This window comes from Ciconia boyciana, chromosome 3 (assembly GCF_034638445.1).
Source record: "Ciconia boyciana chromosome 3, ASM3463844v1, whole genome shotgun sequence".
NCBI classification, from domain to species: Eukaryota; Metazoa; Chordata; class Aves; order Ciconiiformes; family Ciconiidae; genus Ciconia; species Ciconia boyciana.
In genome coordinates this window covers 87,836,381-87,849,280 of record NC_132936.1, presented here as the reverse complement: position 1 = coordinate 87,849,280, position 12,900 = coordinate 87,836,381, and the positions used below count along the sequence as shown (strand labels likewise).

General features: G+C 38.1%; 1 protein-coding gene across 5 annotated transcripts in view; it reads left to right on the top strand.

Moving 5' to 3' along the window:
- Positions 1-11,952, top strand: part of PLD5 (phospholipase D family member 5) — a 189,133-nt gene extending 177,181 nt beyond the window's left edge. For all 5 annotated transcript variants that reach the window (XM_072856464.1, XM_072856462.1, XM_072856463.1 and 2 more), the window contains 4 exons: positions 752-891; positions 3,024-3,189; positions 9,438-9,552; positions 11,570-11,952. In XM_072856464.1, coding sequence (XP_072712565.1) covers positions 752-891; positions 3,024-3,189; positions 9,438-9,552; positions 11,570-11,805 — 657 coding nt within the window. In that variant the 3' untranslated portion in view covers positions 11,806-11,952. The remainder of the gene's footprint in view (positions 1-751; positions 892-3,023; positions 3,190-9,437; positions 9,553-11,569) is intronic.
- Positions 11,953-12,900: the final 948 nt, after the last annotated feature.

The following is a 12,900-nucleotide window of genomic DNA, read 5'->3' as shown; positions in this document are numbered from 1 at the left end:
AGGGCCAGTGGTTAAGACAAGGACAAGTGGCACCTGCTCTAGCTCTAGAAAGTGCCTTTAACAACCTCTGCTCCCAGGAACTGTGGTGGTGCCTGCGAGCAACGTGGCAGCTCAGGCAGAAGAGCAGACGGTCCTGGCCCTCTCTGCCACAGACAGGTGATTCCTGCTGGCTTCGCCTTGCTGACGGACACATTCGATGCCCCTAGATACAAGGCAGAAATCAGTACCAGGTAAAGAGTTAATTTACACCTGAAGCTAGGTTTTAAAGAGAAGTTTCTTGCAAAACTGCAGCATCTCCCTGCGACAGTGACGGAGCAAATGGTGACTTTGCGTGGAACTTTAAACAGAACTGACGCGATAGACTTAAATCCTGGTAGCAAGGGATGGAGCAGGGTGATGTGGCAAGAACACAGATATTACTCCATCTAATAGTAACTAGTCCTGGGACCCTTTGTAACAAAATTCTTTGAAATGTAATTTCACCTAGTGCTTCTTTGATGACAGTGGATGTTTTGAAGTTTGTGTCTTCTGCATTTTACCCACAGTTACATCTAAATGGCGAGGCTTTCAAGGGGAAATTAAGCAAATTACTCTCCTTGGTACCTTTGAGTACTCTAGCAGGACAGTTGAAGGCATCAGTTAATATTCTCTACTAAAATAAAAGATGCCACTTGCCATCTCAAGCAGAATGAGGGGAAGAGAAAAGAAATCATGTATTTTAAATGACATATTTGAACTTTTCCCTTCACAGAATTCACCTAAACTCTTCTGCCCAAAGGACAGAGTCCTGGATATTGAAGCTATATACAGTGTTATTGATGATGCGAAACAGTTTGTATACATAGCTGTCATGGACTACTTGCCGATCGTCATTGACACCAATGCTAAACGGTGAGTGTCCATGTCCAGGACTAGCACGTTACCATAATGCCAATAAGGTCTGCTGGAGAAAATGCACCCACAGGAAATTAGTTACTACTGTGGACCAATTTCTTGGGGCCCAATTCTGCTCTTATTGAAATCAGTGAGAGTTCTGCCATTGACTTAAATGGGAGCAGAATTGGGACCTAAGAAGACATTTCCAGTTCTGGGTCCTAAGCTTTGGCTCTGCCTATGGAAGGAGATCAGAAATTCTCTAATCTGACTATCTGCAAGTGACTGGGACCCAGGAATACAAGAACCTGCTCATACATGAATACTATTATTTCTTATACTATTGTATTCACTATCTTGATACCACAGCTACTGGCATTTTATGAGTATCATACAGATACTCAACGTAAGAGAGAGAGAGAGTGTGTGTGTGTCTGTGTTAAGAGAGAAATAATAACATGTTGTGAGTTCTCGTATACAACATGGGAGATGTCATTATTTTATTGAAATATACGTATATAAAAATTCCAAATTCAGCACAGATTACATTTGAATTATATCACTTTTTGGTTAACTGAGAGTTGCTAAAACCAAACAAAACCAAGTAATTTTTAAACACAGTTTGTATGGACCATTAAAAAGCACTCATGACCCAAAACTGGAGACACAGTATAATAAAACCATCCAACTCGGAAGGCAAGTATCCAGTGGTCCCTCCTACTCTCGATAACACTCGCAATGAATTGAGCATCTAGTAAAGCTCACCATTCCTTCCATGCACTTTATCTGAACACAGTTAAGCCAAATTAAACGTAGTTACATGCTTTTTTCCAGTTTTGCATAATTAAAGATGTTTTGTTCAAATTTTTCAAAAAATAACTATCATTTGACTGATATCAAGCATAAGCTGTTTCAAATCTACAAGAGGGTTTTTTTCCAATAAACTCATTATGTACAGCCTCTATGGCAGTGACAGAATCACGGGTAGTGCTGTAGGAACCTCAGTTTCGCAATATGCATCCCTCCAGTTTCTCCTGTATCTTGGAAAGGAACTTAGTATGTAGAACTGTTAGAGTGTTGCAGTTGATGTGATCTCCTATATTCCTCCTTACTTTGTTCTCATGCCTGAAGGATTCAGAAGTCTATTGGATTAGGGAGATCCGGGGAAGTGATCTGTGTGAATTCTTCAACATTTTTCCTACAGCATGGCTTTGTGTTTGAGGCACTGCCACAGCTTCCCTACTTTGTCAGCTCCCAGTTCTCGCTTGTAAGTTATTTTCTGGCATTGTAGAGCTCGGACTTCATTAGGCCGAATGCCTCGATGCTGCTGCAATAAAGAAAACATGCATTTTCTTTGTCTAATTCTCCCTGTCCTGACGTGCTCCCACCAAAGGTCAGGAACACAAAGCTAACTAGCAATTGTCAGAATAGCACCATGGAAGCCACTATCCTATTCATGGCAGAATTTCTGCAATCTTCATCAGGAAAAAAGGTAGCATCCTCCTTAAACGACGCATCTTCATCTGCCACTGAAGGACGCAGGCCCCTTGCGTAGCAGCAGCTCTCCCTTTCCCAAGCAAGAAATTACAGAAGGCATTCCAGTCCCCAGCCTGTATGGTCCCAGTACAGAGGAAAAGAAAGGATGGCAGCCAGGGAGGGATCCAGTGTTCCTGTTCCCTGACTTGTGTAACCAACAGAAAATCCTCCTTGTCCCTCTGTCTGGGCTGGGTAAGCAGCACCCTCTAGCTGTAGCTCATTCTGCTGGTTCCCGGCACCGCAAGAGCTCTGCTGCCCTCACCACAGGCAGTGACAGGGGAGTAACTCTCCCAGCTATGGGCAGACAAGGTACCTGTATTTTGTGGAAGTGTTTTGGCAGCTCTCCGTGCACCTACACAGATGGAAGATGTGTTCAACTATCCACAACCTCACTGTCCCCACAGTGACAGTTTTGGTGCAGGGCAGAATGACACAAAAAAGGATGGTGGCAGATCTGTTTTGTGAGAACCCCTTTAAATGAGAACGGCATTCCTTCAATGGATAGAAAGTGAAATTCACATGTGTTTTGTTTTCTCTATGATGTCTAGACTTGGCTGCATAAAAATCCAAATTTTTTTTAAGTTCTCTGAATATATTGTATTCTTTCTCCACAGGTACTGGCCATATTTAGATGGGAAGATAAGAGAAGCATTAGTTTTACGAAGTATTAAAGTACGACTTCTCATAAGTTTCTCGAGAGACACAGATCCCCTTACTTTTAACTTTGTTTCGTCTCTGAAAGCTATTTGCACTGAAGTTCCAAGCTGTAGTTTGAAAGTTGTAAGTATAATCCGTATTGCTTTGAAATCTAAGATACATCCCACCCCCATAAAAAAAAATCAAGTAAACTTCACAACTGAGAAGTGTTTTCTGTTAGTATCAAAGCCTTTAAATTTCATTAAATAACATAGGAAATGTAATATAATGAACTGAATTTATTCCTAGTAGTAACACACATAGAAATAAAGACAGCAAAATAGAACGATGCCAAAAGGCAGTCTGTGTGGTGGACAGCCCACATAGAACACTACATCTGGTCTTTCACAGCAAAGCTAACGGAGTGAACCATAGTCGTATGTCTTGTTTAAACTGGCTGGTAAGAGTAAATGTGACAGCACAAAAATGTGGTTTAGTCTGGATTGGTGTAACCTTACTGTTCAGCTGCGGAAGCATCTACTTATACTTCAGTCAAGTACAAAATACAAGACAAATAATGAAGATTTTACATTAAATTCAGGCTACAAATTCAGGATTGTGAAGACTAGAACAACCATTACGTGACCACATTAGACACGCAATACAGGAAAGTGAGAATACCATATATGTTACATTTGTATTAGAGAACAGAGTGTATGGTAAGTACTACTTTCAATTTGATACAGTTCATTTTTATGAAATTCAGGCACACTGGAAATCAGCCATCTTGGATCAGTTCATCTTGGATCAATTTCTTTTTGGGTTTTTTTTGCAGATAACTGTCTTAAGTAATCTGCTGAATTATTTTGACTTCTTGGTAATCCACTAAATCATTTTGGCTTTTTAAAATAATAACAATTGTAAAAAACAAGTACTATTTGTGTTATACATACTAAGTGGTATTTATGCATATCTAGAAACAGGGATTTTTGTTATAACATACACTGTTATTACAAGTTTCCTAGATAAGAAGCAGCATGAAATGTGTTTTTAAGTCAAAAAGCCCATACATGGCTGACACTGCTTAAGCCACTTCAATTTCGAGTAACTTCTAGCTTGTTCTGTATTTATCATCAAAATTCCATTTATGTATTCAAAATTATTTTTTATTTAAGTGGCACTTAATGCTCTACATATCCATATCCATTTCCATCTATTTACAGCAGGTAGAATCTTTAGTACAGAATTTATCTTGTCAAGAACTAAATGCTAAAAAGAAAAAAAATTATTTCTAGACATCTATTCTAGGTACATAGTCTAGCTAGAATACCTGCAGTTAGAAAATACAAATACAACTTCCAGTAGAAAATTGAGACCACCCCAGATTTAAGTAGTTGTAAAGGTACAACACAGCTCAGTTATGTGTGCTGTGCATCACATGTTCCACACACCGGGTAAGTCACTGCCTTAAATAAGCCTTGGTATGAGTAATAGCCTACGGCTCAGAGTTTACTGGTGTCTATTTGATTTTGGCTGAAATTGTGCCAGAGGCTCCATCACGACACTCTTCTACTTCACAAACCATGTCAGATGAGCACTGTTTTTTTAAAACTGCATTTCTCTTGTATTCACCTGTTCTAGTCAGGATCAAAGTGAAACAAAACTATGTGTGTGTATGGGGGAGAAGGAATAGGCTAACAAGGTAAAAACTAAACTTAAACCTTTTGAATTATTGGAAAATTCTACTTTTCCCTTTCGGTTCTGCTTTGGGTATCAGAAAACAAAGTCAAACTAAACTCGGTACAGAAAATACTGTCACGCAGACGTGTATTGTATGTGTTTATACACAAGAACACAGAAACTTTAAGAGAACCTTAAGTTACAAGTTCTGATTGAAATTGTACTCAAAATTGCTAAGCTGTCACAATACCTCAATATTGTTCTGACAGAAATGGCACCCCCCCCTTCCATTCTCTTGGGGATAACATATCCCAGTCCTATGAAGCACATTCAGTAACTTTTTCCTTTCATTTAGCTTTGGATCCTGTGATATGCCTTGTCATGATTGTTTTCTTGTTTTGTATGCCTATGGAAAGACCAGTTTGGCTGGGCAGTGTCCAGCGAGTGCCAATGGCTTGCTGCAGCTGCAGGGTACGCTGTTTTGCCAATGGCAGCAGCCCGAGGAACATGGTCATCCTGGAGAAGGCTGTGCAGATACAATGTCTCTGTTAGATAGGAATCTCTTCCTGATTTCCCCTGGTCTCTGACCAGGCTAATGGAAGTTCTGGTATTGCCTAACCGCAAGTATATAGTTAGAAAGAGGGCACTGCAAACCTGTTAACGCCTAGCAGTGTCCTGATCAAAACCAGCCGCCAACCGCTGTGCACGTAATTTTTCAGTCTGCTGTTGAGGTCAGGAAGGCAGGGACTGCAGGACACAATTTCCTAGTTGCAAACACTGAATAGTAACAGTGTGCTCTATCTAGAAGCAGGGTTTTTTTCTCTTTTGCCACAAAACTTTGATAATACTGGACTATTAGCATCATCAATGCAGTTAGAAAACACTTAGTCCCTCATTATGCATTCCTCAGCATCTCACTCAGAGTTCAGTTCACATAAGCATTAGTAATTATGGGATTCAACTGAAACTGCTTTGAGAGTGCAAACTCAATACAAGTACTCTGAAAAAAACGATCACTGGGAAGAATCATGAGGAAAAAGCTTTGTTTGAGGACTAAATAAATGCTATAAGCACACAGCCAAATGTCAAGGAGTAAACTGCGTACCAAACTGCTGCTCATTCAGGGAGCTCTTTCCTATGCACTGAACCACATGTGGTCATGAAATTAAAGCTCGAATCATAAAGGGTAAACTCAAGGTGAAGACCTCACCATTGTGCTTCTTGGGACCTTAATTCCAGTACTCCTTAAGTTTTGTGTGCTTGACCCTGTAAATACGTCTTATGTGCAAGAATGCTCAGTGTGACTCTCAAAGGAGCAGTAAAAAGGGGCCAGCTCTGTTGGGTGCAGTGCTGAACAGAGAAAGGTGCATGTTTTTGAAGGGCCCACAGAAAGTATGAACTAGACCAAAGTGTCTTTAGACAACTGGAGACCAGAAGGGAGTGGCATGGAACAGCATGTATATCTACAGCACAAGTCGTTCTTGAGCCTCCACATGAATCTATTTTTGAGTTGTGCAGGTGTATTCCTGCTAAGGTAAGAGGAAGGAAAAACTGAACCTTTCACTAATTCTCAGAAAGCCAGAAATGCCCTAGGAGTAAACAGAATGTTATAAATTAACTAGGAAATGTTTGCTCCTAAGCACTAATTTAATGTTAAAGCTCTAATCTCCTAAAATAAGGATAGAAAAGATTAATGAAATGTTAGCAGAAGGTGGTGTATTATTAACACAGTACTTCTGCTGAAGGCGCGTGTTGGAGAACGTTAGGCTGTGCTACTTAATGCCAGTGCTGGTTCACTTGCTCATCTAAGCTACATTTGTGTATTCTGTTTGTGAGGGCAGATGGGTTTCCCTACTGGTATCGGTATTGTCAAGGAGTTAATGACTTCTCTGCTGTTGCTGGAGAACACGTTACATTTTCAAGCCTATCTTCTCCTGCCCGAATCTGAAATTTTCTGTCTTACAAAATTGTTATACAAACAGAACACTAATGTATGATTTTTCAATTCAGCACATGTGCTGAATCTATCTCAATTTGGCAACTCCAAGCTTATATGATTATTGTGCTTGATGATTTTTACATCAAGGTATGTAACTTTTTGCTAAATCTCGTAACACTGGGAGGAAGACAGCTTATTATGTTTTGTTTCCTAGCATTGAACACTTTACCCATTTGCTGGTTTTAGACTATTCGCTACAATATTAGTATTAGTCACACAGCATCTTCCACATCCCTGTGAAGAGTTACTGTGAGTACCCTTGATGGACACCCTATGGCTGCTAACTGTCTCCGCTCCCGTTTTGTTGTGCCAGGAAAAACATGACCATTTTCTTCTGGCTTTATCCAAAATTTCAAGATCCTTTCAGAAAGATTGAGGGCAATCTCTGGCTTGCTGAGTACATACTTTCTGTGGTGGGTGCGTGTTTGTAGAACAGTTCCTCAGGCACACAGCTGCAGTCTTGATGTTGTCTTAAGAACTAACCCCTAATATCTAGTAAACTTTCCTTTACAGCTGCTAAGATAGTTTGTTCTAATTTTTTAAAAAGTATGATGCTGTAATTGTTACTGATGTTAAAAATCTGTAATTAAAGGTATGATTTCTCCATGCAGCTTGCTTAGATGTGAATATACAATACAAATCCATTTAAAGGACAGATACTACAGTTTTACATAGAATGATCTTTTTTTAATGCCCTTTATAAGCAGTCACTCAAACAGTTTGGATTGTTGTGCTTGTTTTTAAATTCAAAAAACTATCTTTGGAATTTTGCTAGTATTTGAACTCATTACAAAAATTAAGCTGTGGAAGGTAATAATACCAGGTACAGGTAAGCAAGCATGCGGTGACATACAGAATTCAGAGACTGTTTAAGGAAACAACTTTGTGATAGTTATCTATCATACAACTGCACCGCAGTACCATCCAGTATTTGGGCACTGAAAAAACACAACCTCTTTGAATTTTACTTCCAATGCACTAAAAACCTGCTTCAGCCCTAATAAACTTTCATAATTGTGGGGAGGGAGGGTGTGTCAGTCCAAGAACGGAGACTCTCCTCAATGCTGGAATCAGCAGGAGCCTGAACTAGCCTTGGTATTTTACACAAGAGTTCTTCCAAGCAGTTTTGGTACAACCTCTGACAACATAAAATTTACCCCAATATGTTTTCCAATGGGGCAGAGAGAGATTCTGACAGAGTCCGCAGCATGAAGTGTTAGATAAACAGCAGCCTCTGGGCTACTCTACCTTTTGTCTGCAACTAAACCATTTTAATTATGTTTGGTAATACTAATTGCAGATAAGCCTGTTCAGAACTTAAGAGTTCTCCAAGGAAAACCAAACTGTCATGATCAAGACTGATGATTAAGAAGAGAGATTTTTTGAATCAGTACTTACATGCTGTTCTGAAGCAACCAGCAGTAGAAAACTTAAAGCTGGCGTTCCTGGTAATCAGTAACAACACATTTTGCAATAGTCAAGTAGTTTACTGCAAACCAGCTTGAAACCTGCCTACATCATCAGCTGGGTAAAGAATGCTTTATAAAACTAACTGCCTGCGTGCTATGCGTACACCCGTATTTGATTTAATCAAACTGCTGATGTAGTCTACCACAGAGATCACTACATTTCAATAATGAATTTAGTATTTTACAGTTGGGTTTTCAAAGTAGTAAGATTATTCCGAAAGGCATCTCCATCGCCTAAAAGGATTTGTTCAAGGTTTGTATCAAAAAGAGCACTGGTTCAAGAGATGAATTTTGCACTATGGAAAACAGACCCCAAGAATGATTAAGGAGTTTTAGGGTGGGGGTTTTTTCCGTATTATTTTTCAAGGTCCTAAGTGGATGCAATGTATAGCCAGTTACTTTCATCAGTAATATATTGTGACTTAGGTTTGTTCTGAGGATATACACCATCACCTCAAAGTTTCTCAGTCGTGGTAAATATTTAATTTCTCCTTCATCATGTTCTTCTCTACTTCTGGTTTTGGAATCTGTGTCTAACTATTAGTTTCCTTGATGAAACAAACAATACTTAGATTTGTACTGGAAATCTCATTTTTGTCTGGCACTGATGCAGACAAGGAGTGCATATAGCTCCAAAATTTAAAAAAAAAAAAAAAAATCTAACTCAGACTTCACCCTTTAGGGTAAAACAGATGCATTTTCCTCGTCTGGTAAATTGTAAATTTGATCTCTCCATACCAGATTTAATCCTGAAAGTTTCTAAGTTTCTGAAATCAGCAAGTTCCCTGTTGGAAACTATGCAATGTGTAATATAAAAGTATTAATTCAGCTGTTGGTGTGCCTGCCAATCCAGATCCTGAAGCAGACTTCAAACCCCAATGTCCCTTGATGAATGAGGGAATAAGCTAAAGAGAAGTTCCTGGCTCTTACCATGCAGAACACAAAGATGGGGGGTTTTGTTCATTTCATAGCCTTTACTACCTCGCACTGTATTGCTTTCAGTATGCGGTAGCCACATACTTTGTATAGTTCAGAATGCCAAGACATAGTGAGCATCACAAACTCTGAGAATTTAGTACAAGATACAATGCACAGTGTTTTATTAAAATTAATGCTTAGCTATAAAAACTCAAGCTGTTCTGTAGCACTAACTCATTTTCAATAGAGTAGAAAACAGACCATATTTTTTCTGTCCATTACAGAACAGTTCTCATTAACCTGCACTCCATTCTATTTTATGGCAGAAATTCTTTGACCTTGAGGAAGAGAGTGCATGCTTTCTTAAAGAACAGAAGAACACTTCCCTTCCCAAATTAAATCGTAACAAATATATGGTAACTGATGGAGCTGCATACATTGGTAAGTAACCACATGTCAAGAAATTCTAGTTTGTAGCCAAAAGCCTGAAATAACACCCATTTGTAAATGAGGAATCTACAGCTGATATACTCGTTAAGTTAAAATAATTGTTCATTTTTTTGGGAACCTGGATGAAGACTGAGCTTTGAGCCTCTTCCCATTTAAAAACTTTTCCCCCCCCTATGAATCAGTTTCTCAAAAGCAACATTCTGCTTTCAGTATTTAAAAACAGACTGAAAACACAAATACAACACACTTTATGAAGTGCAAATAAACTGGACTGTTAACATATTCTCGTTTCTGCAATCCAGTGAAGATGGACTGTTCTCCATTTCCCATGTTATTACTGAAGCTATGGTCAGTCCTGGTAAATACTGTACAAATGCCTTTCATCCTCATCTTCTGAAGTCTTATTCCATTTACTGTAATGACATTTCAGACACCCTCCTAACATTAGGTACATATCAAATTGGTATTTTGGGTTAAAGGTGTATTTAAGTAAAGTCGCTGTATGGCACCAAGCTAAAGTTCATTATCAGTCAAATGCTCATTGAATGCATGAGCTTAAAACTCATGAGTAACGCATGCATGAGTAACTCATGAGATTACAGTCAAGAGAGAAAACATGCATTCTAATATGCTGCAGCTTGATGTTTTAGTTGCTTACTTCCTCACCCTGACTTACTGCAAAGGGCTTAAAGCCAGTGATCACAGAGGCAGTGAGGGAAGGCAAAGGCTGCAACCCAGAAGCATGCCCATGCACACACAAAGAATGGTGAATCCCAAGTAGTGTAGATACAATCAACAGCTACTCTGAAAAGCTCACCCTGATGGGCTCTAAACACACACACCTCTCTTAACCTATGAAAATCTTACTTTTCACTTCAAATAGCGCAGCTTATTCCTCTCTGATCTCCCAAATGTTTTATGAGCCCCCCCCCTCAATTTGTTTTACTCCATTTTCAATTCTTTCCAATAGCCAGATCAAATTTCAGCAATTTGTAACTTGTCTACACAGCATGGATTCTTAGCTGTGTTGTTTTTGTACTTTCCCACTGTCCTTATGTCCTTAAGAGATATATAAATAAAAGAAATAATCAAAGCTGTATGAAAGTAATACAAATACATGTTAAGGACCTGATATATCTTTTATTTGAAAGCATAGGACCCAATGTCCCTTATAGATGAGGCTTCCATTTACCATCCTTGATAACTTTAGAATTCTTAACATTTCCTGCTGACGTAGCTGAAATGACACTGAAAGAAAGGGCATGCATTTCTCCGATACCTTCATGTTTTATGTATATTCAGATATTGTTTTAAAAGATGACCTCCAGTAACAGCATTTTTTCTCCAAAATACTGCATGTGTCAAATGTACAACTTAAATAGTTATAGTTCTAGTGAAATAAAAAGAAAAAAATGAAACATGTGCTTTACCTGTTTTCCATTAATCCAATTAATCCTCTTTGCCTCGCAGTCACCAGGATTTGAAATGCTCATTCATTATCTTAGATTTCAACAAAGGCGGCAATAAAACAGCAAACCCTGGGGTTTTTTTCCTGAAATAGTATCTATCAATGGGTAACCTGTAAATGATCTATTGGTTTGGCTCAGCATTATGGAGCAACCACTCTCCATCCCACCTACTTCAAATTGTTTATACAACAAAAAAATATTTTCATTCTTGGCACTGAAAAGGCCAATGAGGAAAGTAAATGGAGTAATAATACAATATATGCAACAGGAAGAGCAAGTTAGTTTTGAATAAGTAAAAGAACCTGTTTTCAACTTACGAAGCATTAGAGCTGTTAAACTTCCAGAAACAATCTGCACTACCCACTGGTATGTAATGCTGTTTTTTCTTTCCTGCTAGTATAGAAAACTTATTTCTGTCTCTGCCCAGGTGGGCCCCGGGGAAATGATAACTGTATCATGCTGGATTGCTTTTAGGGAAATTGCCTTTTTTTTTTTTTTAATGTTAGAAACTCATTGTATATTCCTGCCTTTACTTGTAGGTAATTTTGATTGGGTAGGAAATGCTTTTACGCAGAATGCTGGAGCTGGCCTTGTTATCAACCAAGCAGACGCGGGGAACAGCACAAGCATCATTAAGCAACTCAAGGCTGTTTTTGAAAGGGACTGGTATTCACATTATGCCAAAAGTTTACAACCAACAAAAATCCCAAACTGCTTTAATCACAAACTTAATAAAGCAACATCAAATAAGACTGCCATGAGCAATGTGAATTAGAAAGACTATTTTACTGTTTAGTATGGCAATGAAGAATTACGCTGGGGTGTAGCCTCTTTCATATTTACAGACAAAAGACTTAAAGAAAAAGCAAAAAAAAAGTTTGGTTTGGGGGGGGTGTTTTTAAGAAAAAGCACACTTATATAAAAACTGTCTAAACTATATTCTCTATATTGAATTATTTAAGACTCTCAAATTTGTTACTTCTGACACTGAATGTCATTTCTGCTTCCATGTTAATTTAATGTTCCACGTTTGAATTTAACAGCATGTGTCAATTTTTCTGTTTCAGTTTTAGGACTTTTCCTAATTGCCATCCTGGCTAGAATGAACCTTGAGGCAAAACCAAGATTCAAGCTATGAAATGGCATTCTAAGATCAGTTATTATTGACATACAAGTAGATGGTAGGTTTACTCTATTAGAAAACATAAAGGAAATAAGCAAACTTTCACCCATATAAATCATTCCCTTTAAATAAATACCCAGTCATGCAAATACTTCCTAGTTTTGAGCATTTAGTTTGAATATCACTCTTCCATGTCTTCTAACTAGCCTTAAAATTCATTAGAGTTACATGACTGGCAATTCATTTCATTCATCTCTTAAAAGTATGAAAAGGTTTTGAGGGACTGGGGTTGGCCTCATCAAATTCGTCATAATCCCTAAAGCCTCTCAGATAAATGGATTTTTTATCAAAGTAATGTGGATTCCTTTCAATGTAATAGTTATTTCCAATTATACGTGTTTCATCTAACAATGAAAATCTCTGGATGAATAGCAAAGACCTAGGACCGATTTTTTTTTTTTGGTAGTCTGAAGAAAATTTCTTCCCCAAGTTAAATATTTATCAAGTGGGAGTCAATAGTTGCGTGATGACTCCTTATCAAACCAATGCATATATCAAAATCAAATACTGCTTTTTAGGAAGGTCAAGGGTTATGTAAAATCATGCAATAATTGTTGCTAAATGATCATTTAGTAGTAATTTTGTTTTATTTTACATCTGGAAGTTTTTTCTTTCCTAACTTTTACTTAAAAAAAATTGTGAAATGGCATTTTTTGTTAAAATGTCATCCATATAGGTGAATACATT